Source organism: Gopherus flavomarginatus, chromosome 6, assembly GCF_025201925.1.
Source record: "Gopherus flavomarginatus isolate rGopFla2 chromosome 6, rGopFla2.mat.asm, whole genome shotgun sequence".
Classification (NCBI taxonomy): domain Eukaryota; kingdom Metazoa; phylum Chordata; order Testudines; family Testudinidae; genus Gopherus; species Gopherus flavomarginatus.
This window is the reverse complement of record NC_066622.1, coordinates 9772584-9787872: the sequence shown is the minus strand read 5'-3', so window position 1 is coordinate 9787872 and position 15289 is coordinate 9772584. Positions and strand designations below refer to the sequence as shown.

At 41.8% G+C, this 15289-nt stretch overlaps 1 protein-coding gene across 22 annotated transcripts in view; it reads right to left on the bottom strand.

The window, feature by feature from the left end:
* Positions 1-295: 295 nt before the first annotated feature.
* MITF (melanocyte inducing transcription factor) overlaps positions 296-15289 on the bottom strand; it is a 183009-nt gene continuing 168015 nt past the window's right edge. For 18 of the 22 annotated variants that reach the window (XM_050957420.1, XM_050957429.1, XM_050957421.1 and 15 more), the window contains 4 exons: positions 12049-12123; positions 10909-10984; positions 6829-6976; positions 296-4544 (listed from right to left, as the gene is read on the bottom strand). In XM_050957420.1, coding sequence (XP_050813377.1) covers positions 4164-4544; positions 6829-6976; positions 10909-10984; positions 12049-12123 — 680 coding nt within the window. In that variant the 3' untranslated portion in view covers positions 296-4163. The remainder of the gene's footprint in view (positions 4545-6828; positions 6977-10908; positions 10985-12048; positions 12124-15289) is intronic. The other 4 variants (XM_050957422.1, XM_050957433.1, XM_050957427.1 and 1 more) reach the window with 1 other exon arrangement.

Below are 15289 nucleotides of genomic sequence, written 5' to 3'. Positions count from 1 at the left end.
TTGTAAATTCTTCTGGGGAGGAAGGGTCTTTGTACTGTGTTTGGACATTGCCTAGCACAATGGGGTCCTGCAGCACGACTCGGACACGTAGGCACTATCGCAATACAATAAATAGTACAGAACAAAGGTTGCAACAACACAGCAAGAACTAAAATCACTTCTTACTGTAGCTTTAAAAACTTTGGCACAATCCGTCAGTGACTAAGTCCCGAATATGACACGTACTGTTGGGAGCCTTAAAGACATTTAAAACCAAGATTCACTTACACTGAACACAAGTGGCTTACACAGAGGATGTGAAAAACCAAATGCTTTAATCCATCTGTCAAGAACACAGTTCAAAGTATTTCATGGGATACATTACTATCGATCCATAATTTACAGTGCTATGGACCATACACAAATTATTGCTGCAGTCAACAGCAGGTGAATATCAACATTACAGTACCAAGCATCATAGCAAGAGGCAGTAATTAATGTCACCTTTTCAAGAAATATAGGTATTTTATATCAACATCTGCTTCTCCCCAGTGCATTTTATGTAAAAAAAAAATATCAACGTAAGTGCATTATTTTGTGCTTTGCCCCCCCCCCCGTATACTTCCTATTTGCTTTTATAGGCTGCAGAGTTAATATTGCTTTATAGTCTAAAAACAATAAAGAACTTCATTATATTCTATACGTTCCTATTTGTTGCATGGTTTTGGCAAAGTGAGAATTGTTTGGTAATCCATTTACCTGGCCAGGTAAGCCAGGCTTGGCTCACATTGCTGGCATGTGGGCCATATAGTCATTACAGATTGAAGTTTTGGGCAATAACTCTCCTAGGGATGTTTGCTCCATCTTGCTGATGCAATGTCTTGCCTCAAGCTGCTGACTCCACATTAAGGGCCATATGCCCCATGGTGTATGTACTGTAGAGAGAATAAGAGCATCAAAACCTAACTGCCTGAAAAGCCCATGCCTCCTACTGGCGTACCAAATTAGAACACTCATGTGCTTTCAGGCAGAAGAGCTGCAATATCCTCAAATGGGGTGTGACCCAATGAAACATAAGAGGAGTTGAAGAAAAGGCCAACTTTGAGTGTTACATACAGTGTGCTATCTTGGAGCTGCACTACGGACAGCATGCTATGGCTGCTGGGGCCCATAGTAACGTCTAACCAGAGAAATCTAGATCTTGGAAAGGAATCATATTTTTGTCAATCTCTAAGCATACGGGGACCATCTACAAATAGCATGAAGGCAGGGGGATCAAGGTTTCATTTTAGTCCACAGAGGGATCAAATAAGCATGATGCCTATTTGCTTACCCTACATCCAGGCCCCACTTCTACATGGCACCCAACATGGTATCCAGTTTGGGGCTGCCTTGAATGGATTTTTCTGGTTATAACACCCAAATGACCTCATGCATCCCACTTTTGTCCAATTGCTGCAGCTCTCTGGCCTTTGCTCACCCTTTTACTCTGAAGGGGAATATAAGCACTTGCATTAGAGCTATAGCCACTCTTTTGCTGTTATTTCCTTCATCTGTCACCGTTAATGTATTGCAACAACAGAAGCAAGTGACTGCATGCATAGTTGCTAAACTGTAGCACAGCTGCTGTGCAAAGAGCCACCCAGGATATATAAGCATCTTAATTGCATTGCTGAGTATGGTGATAGGCTGCAATAAGCAATGCTGGAGACATATGTGCAGTGCCTCTGGGCCACAGTTTGGAAACCACTGGTCTAACTGATACAACAAAACCCTTCAAAAAACGGGCTAGGAAGAACAGGCATTTGTTGTAACACAGAGCTGACTCTTGCCCCTCCCCAAAAGTGACAAATCTGGTGATTATCAAAGTGAATATACAGTTAGCTATTCAAGCAGAAACAAAGAACTGCATAACTAACCAGTGAAAGAGCTATACAAATAAGAAAGAATGTCAAGAATATCTAAGAAGCGTAGGACTGGAATGGACCTCGAGGGGTCATGGTCCAGTGCCCTGCACTCAAGGCAGGACTACATAGTAAACTAGACCATTCTTCCATATCGGCCACATAGGAGAGTTCCCTCTAAGCCCCAATCCACCCCAAGTACCAGACTAGAAAGCAGCAGAGCTGATAACAGGCCCAGTCATGCATTCCCATTGTCAAACAAAAATTCCTATTGGCTTCCATGAGAGCAGGACTGGGATACCAGTGGTTTCAAGGATTTTTCATAACCGAATGTATACGTGAAAGATGCAGCATCCATCAGTATGAACCTTCCACTAAAACTCCTGATGTTTTGTCCATTGTCTTTCATCATCACTATATTCACATTTGATTTCGGAACACTATTAGACCAGCATGACCAAGTTTACTTGATCAAGTCTGCCATGTTGGCATTCAATCACTAAACAAGATTTAAATATTTATGTATTATACATATCTTTCCAGTGTAGCACAAAGAGAATGGAACGCTCTTGTTTTCTACATAGGGCACCAGGCTGCACTCAGATTTCCTATAAATATCACCCCCAAACTTCCTTCTATGCCACACTTCAGTCAGTGCTAGTCCAACAAGACTAATACTACAATTTAAGGCACTTCATTCTGAACGAGATGCTTTTCTGATACATTTCAACTGTAGGCTGCTACTGAGAAATCCAGTCGATCTGGCTCATAACACCATCTGTCATCTTCGTAAAACATCTAGGTTTGATATAATACAGTTATAACTACTGTTATTGCATAGGACTACACTTGCGTAGATAATGCACCAAAACTACTTTTACAGCATTGTTTCAAGTTAAATTAATATGATGGTTATAAAGTAACAGTTATTTGAAGATACATTAAATTTACTCTTTTTTAAACCAGCCATATTGCTGAAATAAAACACCAAATTAATTACTATAAGGAGCATATTAACTATATAGTTATTAGGCTTCACACATATTACTATTCTTTCTGTATCACTAAAAATAAATATGTACGTTCATTTTCTCTACAGAGCTTTGTTTTGTTACCAAGTCTAAATTTGTACTACACCTTAAATTGTGTTTAAAAATATTTCCAAAGTGAGACTGTAATATACAAAATATTCTCAAAATCTCTCAATACACAGGATCCTGCATAAAAGCTTTCTTTCAAGTGTTTACAAAGAATGCAGAAAGTCTCCAGTGAGTTTTAAACATGTCAAAAAATTGTTGCAATATTAAGAGGCATATTCTTATAAATGAAATACAGCTATATTTAAAAAACAAAACAAAAACATGAGGATAACTAAAGAATCCATGCAAATGAAAAACCTGTACAACACTTAAAAAAAATAAAACGTAAGGCCAGTTAGAAATATACAACAAAATGTGCCCAGTTGATCAAATGTATTGAATTTTGTCTGAAAATGTATACCAGCTTAACAGTGCTGCTGTCTGTTTTACTGTTGATAAACAATTCTAAGGGTCCTTTCCAAAATAAAAGCCTTTAAAGAAAAGCTTGAAGTAGGAGAAGAAGGGAAACCCTTTCAGTCGACAACAAAACAACACTCCAAGAAACTGAAACAGATTCATGCCTCCCTACACGCACTCCTTCATTTCTAGCATCATCATCATGAACATTTCATATTGGAATCAACACAATCACTATGTGTTAATGCTAGTTTTATTATTATTAAAGTAGAATAGTGATTTATTTTAAACATCTTGTGATATAAAGACTAAACTAAGTTTGAAGGATACTGTATTTTTAAGGCAGCACTATTAAATCAACACAACATGGTTACAACGTGGATATTTTTGGTTTCTTCACATTCTCTCTCTCTTTTTTTTTTAGCTTTACATTTAGGTTTCCAAGTAAATAACTTGTGAGTTTCCCCTGAATAGAAACAAACTGTTCTGATTTGTAATTCTATTGCTTTGAGTAGATTTGACCAGTTCAAAGTTCTTGGTGAATCCAGTTCACAAATACTGTATACAGGTTGTACAATATTTTGGAGGCCTTGGTACTTTTAAAATAGAATATACAAGTCTTTTCACAAAATTCAAAAATATATATATAATATATATACTGGGCTATTGATGAAGCACAAGTAGATTAATATTAAAAGAAAATCAAAAAAACCTAAAAATGTAAATTATTTAATCTACTGATTAAGAAATGAAGCAGTTTGTGAGAGGTCATGCCAATTATCTGCTAACAAGCATGATCAGTATCTTCCATGCTCATGCTACTTCTTCTGCTACTTGTTTTTGAAGCTCCAGGAGACACTGAGGAAAGGAGTGGGTCAGTGACTCCTACAGGGGAGAGAGTATCGTCCATCAAAATATCTTCCAGTTTGGATCCCGCTTTTGTGGGGACACTGTAGGTTCCTAGGTTATCACTGAAAGTTATGGTACCATCAGTAAGATCGAGGGTAGTCGTGCAAGATAAATCTGAGTGGTGCTGCAATACATCTTGGTTGCAGTTGTCAATGACAGGTTCTTGCTTGATGACCCGGTTTACCATATCTGGTGAGCAAAGGCCTGTAGATGGGACAAGGGAAAGTCCGTGTGCTCGAGCCTGCATCTCAAGTTCCTGTAAAGAAGGCAACAGACACAAATAAAACCTGAAAGCAAAGATAAAGTGTAATGCTCTTGATACATCTTTGATGTACAATTTCTGATGGACACGTATAAACTGCATCACCCTCTCAGCAGCTCCCATCTCCCTACGAGAACAACTGCTGCGAGAACTGGACTTGATATAGCTTTCATACCCCACACTGAACTTCCTCCACCCGAAATCACTACTTAAATAATGTTCTCTCAAGTAAAAGTCTGCAGAGAGTCAGTGGTGGCAGACCACTGAGGACTTTTCCTGGAGAACCATCTCATTGCCAAAAACACAAAATTTCACAGGCAATACGATCAAGATGTCTTCAAGCAAACCAGCAACTTAAGTTCTCAATGGATATCCAGATCAGCAGCACTGACAACAACCACAGCAAAGCCTTACAGTTACACCACATCTTTTTGAATGAGCATTGGCCTGCTAAACCCATGGCTGTGAGTTCAATCCATGAGGGGGCCATTTAGAGATCAAGGGCAAAGATCTGTCTGGGGATTGGTCCTGCCAATCCCCCTTGAGCAGGGGGTTGGACTAGATGACCTCCTGAGGTCCCTTCCAACCCTGATATTCTATGATTAAATCCCTAACTACCATAAATAGAGCCACCAAAAGAAACTGGTAATAACTGCCAACTCCTGCTATTCCTAGGGGAAGCTGAGGAGCTCTCCAGGAAAAAAGACATCATCATAATACAGTGAAACTCCGCTATAACACGATGATCAGGGGCCAAAAAATTGGATCGCACTAAATGCGGGGTCGTGGTATAGCGGGGTTTACCATTTCAAGCTGGTCAGTTTCAAGCCGGTCGATTTCTCTTGGGCAGAAAACTACTTCCATTTGCGAACTGCCCATAACAGTAACTGAAAGGGTGCAGCTCCAGCAGTGGGGGCTCTCAGCCATGCAGCGGGAAAGGGAAACACTTAGGGAGAGTAGGGGAGACGTGCAAGGGGCAGAGGAAGAGCGAGGAGCACCTGGGGAGGAGAACAGCTCTTCTCACCAAAACGGTAAGCGGGCGTAGGCGGGAAGAGGCTCTGGCCACTTTATTTATTTTTTTGGCACTTCGGTGGCACTCTGGCGGGGGGTTTTTTTTTTTTGCGCTTCCGTGGCGCTCTGGCCGCTGCTTTTTTTTTCTTTTTTTTTTTGGCCTGGGGCAGCCGAAGCCACGTTACAATCGCATTATAGCCCACTTTGTGTTATTGCGGGGCGCATTATAGCGGGGTTTCCCTGCATATTACTTCCTCTGCTGAAAATCCCCCTAGCTGTCATCAATGCATTGCTTAATTCACTGTTCAATGTATTTTTTAACAGACATGCAGCCACTGGCTGGCTCTCCCTGCAGCAGCTCAGTACTAGACACTAAGGGGATGCAGAAAAAAGGGAAGTAGAGCTCCCAGCTTGGTGGCTTTCAAGGGATGGTGCTGCAGAACAAGGCTGGTATCCTGTTCCCCCGTTTCCCACCCTCAGCACTGACTCCAAGCCCCACTGCGTTCACTCTGTGCAGAGCAGCAGCTGTAAGGCTCCTGCAGACTAGCAAGGAGGAAGCTGTTAATGTAGCATCATTCCCTTTTCCCTCGCAGAGGACAGAGAGACAACCTTGAATGGAGGACTCCCGCAATCTGCAGATCTCTGGAACAGCCAGTGCCTAGCGTTGGCACTCCATGTGAATTTGTAGAACATCATTCCACTCAACTGCTCTGTTTAGGAAGCAGTGTCATGTGAGTGGAAAACCATTAGCAGTCTTGAGTCAAAAAGTATTTGAACTTGACCAGATTGACAATTGCTCCATATAGAATATGGCACCTTGGATCTCATCCTGCGCTTACTGGAGTCAATGGCAAATCTTCCTCTGCCTTCAGTGAGAGCAGGACTGGACTCCTTATCTGCATCTACAACCTAATAATGCCCAGTGTAGTTTGCAATGCTTAGAGTTGTGTGGTGGGAGCAGAGACACAGTAGTGGGAGCAGAGACACACTAAACTACAACTGCTTTACAAAAAGGCTAGGGAATTACCTGCTATCCAGAAGCATCTCACTTTTTAAAGTTCCTCTTACAACATAGCTTGTCTCCTCTGGTAACTGGAGGACCAAGAACTCTACATTCAACTCAGCATTAATCATAGGCATTGCAGGACCAGCACAATGGCTCCCTCTAAGTTACACAGTAAGCAGGCGTTTCCTTGTAGCAAATAGATGTGAATGATACACATACATACAGCTGTTACATTCATTCATAATGTATGTATCAGCAAACCTGTATTCTGAGCAATAGATGTCTGTTGGCATGTTCTAGTTTCTTCTGCCTGTTCTCAAGTTCTTTTGTGCGTTGTTGTTCTCTCTGCAGTTTGCGGATATAGTCCACTGATGCTTTTAAAATAGTGCCCTTATTCCAGCGCATGTCCCTATAAAAGTAGTGTTGGCGGAAAAAAAAATAAATCACTCTCTCACCCAAGCACATTGATCAAGCCAAAGCGTAGAGCAGAGCCGCAGCAGGTTTAACAGCACAAGTTACACCACACCTGATCAGAATTACAGTTTTACAAACTACAGACTTTGAAAAGAGCTGTGTGTAATACACTAGGGGGAGCTAGAGGGCAACTTATTAGCAGGCAGCCTACTGTATGGGATTTGGATTCAGGTAATTACTGAAGAGGAGACATCCTCACCATTGCTTTCTCATGGGAATGAAACTGCAGGGATGGGAAATTACAGTACTCAAGGAGTCGTGTTTCACACAGAACTCATACTAGTGCATTAGTGCCAAGGGACAGAATGGCTAAAGATGAAAGGACTCACTCAGCTTTCAATTAACCCCTCGTCGTACCCTCCTCTGAACGAGCAGTTCTGGATTTCAACTTTGATCTTTGAACAACATAGTTAAAAGCCCATTCGCTAACGGCCAGCTCCAGTCCTGGACTGCAAAGAGGAGTTATTGAGTGGGAGAAAAGGGCATGGGAGCCTTGGCCACCCTCCTATGCAGTCCTAGGCCCTCTTGAGCCACTAACACTCCCACGCAGCGGCTATGTCTACATTTACAGCACCATGTAAAATACAGGCCCTACACATGTAGCTACGCACAGCAGGGGAAGGCAGGCTGCGTCCACACTTGTCACTGCAGAGTCCAGCTACACAAAGCAGGGAAAGGCTCTGGCAGGGCACAGCCTTCCCTCTGGCCAGAGTCTTTCACTACTGCCTTCCTGACGTTAGGCTCTTTCCCCACTGCAAAAGCCTTTCATTGTGGCGAGGAAAGGCTCCCGCAACGAGGCAGCGGGACACTGCACTGTCGAAAACAGCAGTACGGAGGCGAGAGGCATTGCTTGGATGTGTAGAAAGCCATGTAGGGTATAAACGTTGGAGGTTCAGGAGTACAGGACATTCTACTCTGCTTACTTAAGCCACACCATCTGCGTGGCTGTTTATGCCCATGCTAGGTGAGTGTGCAGCTGGTTAGGGGGTGTGGTGAACCCTCCAGCCAGCTACAACACAGAATGTGTGTGTTAGATAGGAGTGCATGCTACTCCTTTGGTCGTGGGAGAGTGCACGCTCAAACAGCCTCCCTTGTGGAGTCCCACTTTGGCTGGCAAGACACTAGAATTAAAAGGTTTCAATGGGAAGTATCTGTTCCCATTTACACTGACTAGGGTCCAATTCTTCCTGGTAGGGTCTTATCACACCATCAAGCTACTAAAATGTATACACAGTAGCAAGGCTTAGATCTAACATGTTGGCACAGAATCAAACACAAAACTCATTGATGACGCAACCGAGAGTGCATTTTCCAGGGATTCCTTAGTAGGGAAGGAGGAAGAGACATTTTGTGTAATGTGGGCGACAAAGACCAATTAATAGTGCTGGAAGGAAATGTGGTTTTTTTTAAGCTGTTGAAGAGACAGACAAGTGTATTTTCCTGCTATTCAGCGCATCCTTTACGAACTTCAGTGTACTGATCTTTGCTCTTCTGATTAACATTGCAATCACTTGGTCTCAAGCAATATATCAAACCACTTGATAAATACTTATGTAGCTAATGCCAAGACCTAACACCTGCTTTATTTATTTACTCCATGGCACTGAGAAACTTACGAAGAAAGAAATATAGAACATTATTTTCAATTTCAGGATAGCAAAAGCAAATGAGAGATCTCTAGATTATCCCATCTCTGAAGCAAAAATGTAAACAGAGTGAAAGGTGAACCGGCAGATTCCTTCTTGGTGATCATTCATGAAGAATCAAGAACCCTTGTGTATAATGAGTTTCTATGGTAATGTAAAATGGATGTAGGTCATCATCTCAAGAAATATGGGTTAATCAAGTTACTCCACCAATTTTCCTCTGGAGGGAACAATAACTTTCCAGTTTTGATACTAGCATATACTGATAACGCTTCATTGCTAGTGGAGAGCAGAAGAGATCTCAAAGTACAAATGGCCCAAATCCTGTGCTCCTTGGATAAAGTGCCTGTTCACTTCAAACACCCAAACTGGAGTTTGGTCAAGACACCAGGATTAACACCTTCACCCTTATGAAAAATGCTCTGAGATCATTAATGAGCCCAAGGTGTCAGATCTCTGCTTTATGTACAGCTGGTAGATCTTTCAAGCAATCTCAATGCAAGGACAAGCCTATTTCAGGAATGGCAGCCACCCCAACGACCTCTTTCTAAATGGGCTGACCAGAAATTGAGGCAAGTGCCTACTCTTCAGGTTCACCTCCATTTGCTCAACAGGGCTTCGATCTAGGGGAATACACTGCAAGTGTTCACAATTAAGTCCTTTCTGTAAGGGGTGTACCTCACAATACTCTTCTAAAAATTTCAAGAGACAATGTATAAGGGATTCTTTACATGGAGAAATTGACCGGCACAGTTACTGCTGAAAAAGCCATTCTGCGATAGCTATTCCAGAATAGCTCCCTGTGTGGACACCCATCCAGAATAGAGATGCTTATAATCTGGAATTGTTATTCTTCCGAAGTGGAGTAAATATTCTGGAATAAAATCACTTATTTGGGAGTAATGTCCACATGGAGGAGTTCTTGCAGAACAGCTATGCCAGTCAGTTTTCCCCCATGTAGACAAGGCCTAATTAATGCTTCTGATGCCAGGTCCTCGCAAGAGAGTTAGGATATATGGATTGCTTGAAGGCATTGTACTGGAATGTGCAGATATTTTAACCACCCTGTCCAAACCCATCATGATGGTACTTATGTGGGTTTCCCCTTCTGTGGATGGTGGGAGAATCAGCATGTCAAGATAAGATTTAGGTCCACTGGAACATGGAAAGCATCTGGCTCAGCTCAGTAGCCAGCAGGAATCCTGCTCTGGGTTCTGCATCATGGACCAGGAACTCCCAATTCATGTACTACAACAGGAGGTAAGCATTAGCCTTGTTTCACTTTTTTTTGACTTGAGAGGACTATACGCTTGGGAGCGTTATTATTTTCCATTTGAATTGCCAGACCAATGGTCCACTTGGTCCAGTATCTTATCCCATAGTGGCTAGTATCAGGGGAAGATATAAAACCTCCATGGGGAACACTTATGTGCCAACATGCCAGTAGGAAAGTCTCCTCCTACCCAAGGCAGTTAGTGTGAAGCACACGATCAGACATTCACTGAATCAATGGTAATACTCCCATTGACTTCCATGGGCACTGATTCAGGCCTTTAGTGATTGGCTTTCGTCCTGGAACACGAAGGTTTCATATCCCTTATATATTTTTATCCTAGCTATGGTAAATTAACTACAGTAAATTACTTAATAAAGCTACTTCTGCACGGATGTGCCAGCCTGGGTGTGCTTGTGGCAAGTTCATAGTCAATGATGTGGAGAACCGGGAAGAAGCAACGTTTTAGTTTTTTCCATTTTCTGAAAGGGCAGGGCTGTACACTGGGTGCTCACTGACACAACTGCTGTGAAGTTCCTGCGGGCCAGACTAGTGCTTCTGCAAAGGAGAATTCATTGTCTGATACGGTTCATTAAGAGACACCATCTACACAATCTTCCAGGAGGATAAAACAAAAAATATTCAAAATCTTTAAAGATTTCAGTTGTTGTGAAGACAGACTCAGTAGTGTGGGTGATGCAGCCTTTCAGGGGTTTGTCTACACAGGAAATTAGTACACAACAAACTAGAGTGTGAATTTCAAGCACACTAGCTACTCCACGCTAATTGTCCATGTGGACACTCTTACTGGGTGCAGAATGCCCTTCAGTGGTTTAGCTTAATATACTCCCAAAGTATAGTCAGCTATTGAGCACAAAGGCACTCTTAAGACATTTTAACAAAAATTCACACATATCATCATTACCGAAGAGACAGTACCATACTTACGGGTCATTTGATTTTGGTATCAACGTGCCTAATTCTTTAATACGATCGTTAATATTAAATCTTCTCCTTCGTTCAACTTTAGGAAAATAACAGAGAAATATACATAAGTAAAAATAATGCTTTCTGCTTACAGAATGAAACCTCTTTAACTTAAAGATTTCAAAAACACTGTATGCTTTATACTTATATACATGTATACTGATACCTGTATCACAAGTGTGTTACAAAGCGTAATAGATGTACGTCTTATACCCACTTTTTAACTGGATAAATTAAGACACAGAAACTGAGTAATTTGTCCAGGGACATCCAGTTTGTCAGTAGAAAGGCAGAAAAAGACCTAAGGTTCTGAGTCCCAGTCTCATTCTTTAAGTCTTTGCCATACTTCCTCAAAACACTACATGATCCAATTTAAAAATCTTAAACCATACTGTGCCAGCAAGGAGACGTTGCTATTGAAACCACTGGAGAGTTCTGCTTTCTAAAGAGAGGCATGACATTATATCATTTCTAAAAACAAGAAATAAAGGATCCTAAAGGGTCCTTTTAGAATTTTAAAGTTAGTAAAACACGTGTATTCATGGTTGGCAAATATAAAAGTATGCTCCTTAAAATAATAATAAATAATAATAATAATAATAAAAAGATATAGATATACTTATGCACGCAAGTTTAAAAAAGAGATACATGAACTGATTGCATACATTTAAGTTTTCGTTTAAACTACAAATTTTGGTAAAATTTTGCATGGTTTATTTGTCAAAGGCAACTAGCCACATTCTTCTCTCAGTTATACCAGTGCAAGGGAAACCCCTTTGAATTCAGAATTTGGATCATATTTTCTTAAGTTTAAAAAATTGTTCTCAAATAGTTGTTTTTAAAAAATATTGTTTTCAATTCAATAGCAAGTTTCAGCAATCAATATGAGAGAATTTGGGATATTTGATCTGTGGCTATAACCAATAACAAAGTGGTATAAGAACTGCACAGTAAACCACTCAAAGCTTTAAGCAGCCTGCATTCCAACGCCTTTTAAAGATAATTAAATCCTTAATAATCATCTGTGTAACTTACTCATCACTGTGGGTCACCAACTAAAATATTACAGAAATACTGTATATTGAGCATAATCAAACTTACTTAAGTTGTGATTGTCTTTCTTCTGCCTCTCTTTAGCCAGTGCCCTTGCTTCTGACTCTGTAGGAAAAATACACGCTGTGCACGTGAATGAAGTCATTAGAATTTTGGAAATTCAAGGAGTACAACATAGCAATTCATAAAGCACATCCATATTTCTGATGTCATTTATCTGATCACTAGGGATATGCCTCACTACGGAGACCATACTGACACAGCTACATCGTCGTAGCTTTGTTGACATAACCCCATCCAGCGTTTCTCAAACTAGTGGTCCCGACCCAAAAGGGGATCACAAAGCAATTGCACGGGGGTCATCAGATCACAAAAAATATTGGGATGAGCCAGATCCTTTGTTGGGTTACCATACTTAAAGTTCCCAAATAGAGGGCACTGCTGGGGGGAGGGGAGCTGGAACGGGGGTGAGTACAGCAGCTGCCAGTCTCCCAGCTCTGAAGACAGTTCTGCTGCCAGAAGTAAGGGTGGCAATACCATACTGTTGCTTTACAGTTTTTGAGAGGCGTCAGTGCCTTTGACCGCAGCGATAGCGATTACATGCTTCATTTAGCACTCCTATGAGTATGTACAGTAATTGGGGTGCGGGGTGCGGAAGGAGGATTGTCAGAGCCTGAAATATTTTCAAAGAGGGGCTCAGCAAAAAAAGTTTGAGAACCCCTGGCGTAGAGGAGGCCTACAGAGACAAACGGTTTTTCCATCCATGTGGAAATACCACCTCTCCAAATGATGATAACTACGCCGATAGAAGCACTATTCTATTGACACAGCTGTGCCTATATTGGGGGTTAGGTCAACATAACTGTGTCAGTCGGGGGGGGTGTTTTTTCACACCCCTGACTGACATTGCTAGGTCAACCTAACTTTAAGTGTAGACCAAGCCTAAGAAAAGAGAAGGGACCTATTTCAGCAGGGTACTTAAGCACAATGCTAAGACACAACAATGTGCTAACAGCAGTGCAAGAATTATCCAAGCATTATGGGGGGTGGGAGGGAGAAATTCACTTCTTCAGAAGTTTTAGATATAATCCTTGAGTAAAATACATTCACTGGATTGGAGTTACAACAGGGAAGAAATTAACCCAAAAGTTCTAAGGAGGCATCTGCATAGCCACCTAGAAACAGGGTAAGATTCTTCCACTGGATTTGAACCTCTAAGCCCTCCTGTGCAGACAAGCAATGGGTTTAAATCCCACAAGGAAAGGTGTGAAAAATATGCTTAAAAATACTCTAAATCTGCAATTACACATACTCCTGTTGCAGTACAAATAATTTTACTCATCACATGGGAACACAATACAAAACAAGGAAGAAGCAGCTCTACTGCAGATCATGATGTGTTTTCCTGAACACAGAAAAGGGACTATGATGTTCTCAAAATCACGGTACTTCCAGACCTCAGTTATGGGACAGCAAAAGGCTTTTCTACCCTGAGGATGCAGAGATCAGAATTCTGTGTCTGTGTCCACACTGGGGACAACAAAATCCTCATTTACAGCAACAGATCTCCTCAAGGAAAATACTACACTCTGATCTGAACCTCCGCCTCCACTCCACCTCCTCCCCTGAGTTATTTTGTGGTGGCAAGTGCTGGGATGGAGAGGGAAGGAGGGGGAATGCAGCATGTTCAGGGAAGAGGCGGGACTGGGGCAGGGACTTTAGGGAAGACATTGGAATGGGGGTGAGGGCGGGAGAGGGCAGGGCAGGGGTGGAGTCGGGGCAGTGCCGAGGGAAGGTTGAGCACCCACCTGCACCGAGAAAAGTTGGCGCCTATGTCCCAAGTCTTACACAACCTTGTAATGTGCATCTGCCAGTCTGGCTGCTTTCCTATATATTCCCTCAGGTTGTGTGCTTAGCTTGCATCCAGAGTTTCCGGTAACTTTCCGCCATTGTGGAACGTCCTGCACCTGGTTGCTATGGTCTGCAATCCAACTACCTTCACACAGGGCTTTTGAGTAGCACACCTTTTTAAAGCATCTCTACTCCTCTACCGCAATCCTAATGGCCTTCCAAGGCAAGCGACCATTTTATCAGCCACAACAGCCTTTGTTTATGTGGCATGACCGTAGGTCAGAAAGCAAATGGTGCCAATGGCTTGGCACTGGCACAGAGGTAGGACTCCCACCAGAAGAGTCAGCACATGCAGAGCTGATCAAGGAGTACATTGGAGCTCACTGCTGCCCTACATCTGTGCTTTAGTTCAGTGAGCTTGTGAGTTTGCAGGATGCCAACCTAGCAAATAGGTAAGAATGTAGGCAGCCAAGAAACTATGCCTCTGGCATGTCCGCTGAAGGTTGTGTCCCCAAATACCTGATCGTCCTTAGAGTATGTCTCTTGTTAAGAGGAATTGGTCATGTGCTTAAAGCCAGTTTTACATGGGCATGTACTTAAAAGGTGGGCTGACCTATCCTCTAAATGTGGTTAGCTTCTATTTTGCCTCATTCCCAAAATGAAAGTGAACCTAAGACAGCGAGAGGTGCCTCAAAGAATGCCAGCTTTCCCTTCTCTAAAACACACCCGCAGTCTTACAGCTTCACTCTAGTTTGCTTCTGCATACATTTGTATTTTAAACAGTGGAATAGGTTTTTGGGTTATTGCTTTCTTAAACTCGTATCTTTTTTGAATACATGTTCTTTCCTTTGGAGCTGCAATGGAAAGTGATTTTATCCATCTGTTATTTTCTAATGCATCTAAACGTTTGGGATCAGAGTGCTGTTCATAAGTAAGGAAAGACTGTTTTAGGACTTAGACTCTCATCACCTAGGAAGGTTCTTAGCCTTTATTATGATGTAAATGAGTAAATATCCACTCATTCCACAATACCTGACCGCCTAAATGCAGCAGCAAGGAGTAATTTGACATTTGTTATACGATCCCACATTCGTTGCCTGACAGTATTATAAATTATTTTCTTAACATTAATAATCACCCCCACTGGCAGAGTCATTGCATACCGTATTCTTCTCAGTGACGTCTCCTGAGAAGCATTATGTTAATTCAAGTCACTATTATACCTATAGCCGGAGCAGCAGCTAATAGATAGTAGCTATGTAAGAGATGCAAAGAGCTTTCTAGCTTTTAAATGCTGCAGAGTTTTACCTACTCTGCAGGTTGATTGTGAAAACCCTTGGATTTCCATGAATCATAGAATCTCAGGGCTGGAAGGGACCTCAGGAAGTCATCTAGTCCAACCCTCTGCTCAAAGAAGGACCAATCTGCAGATTTTTGC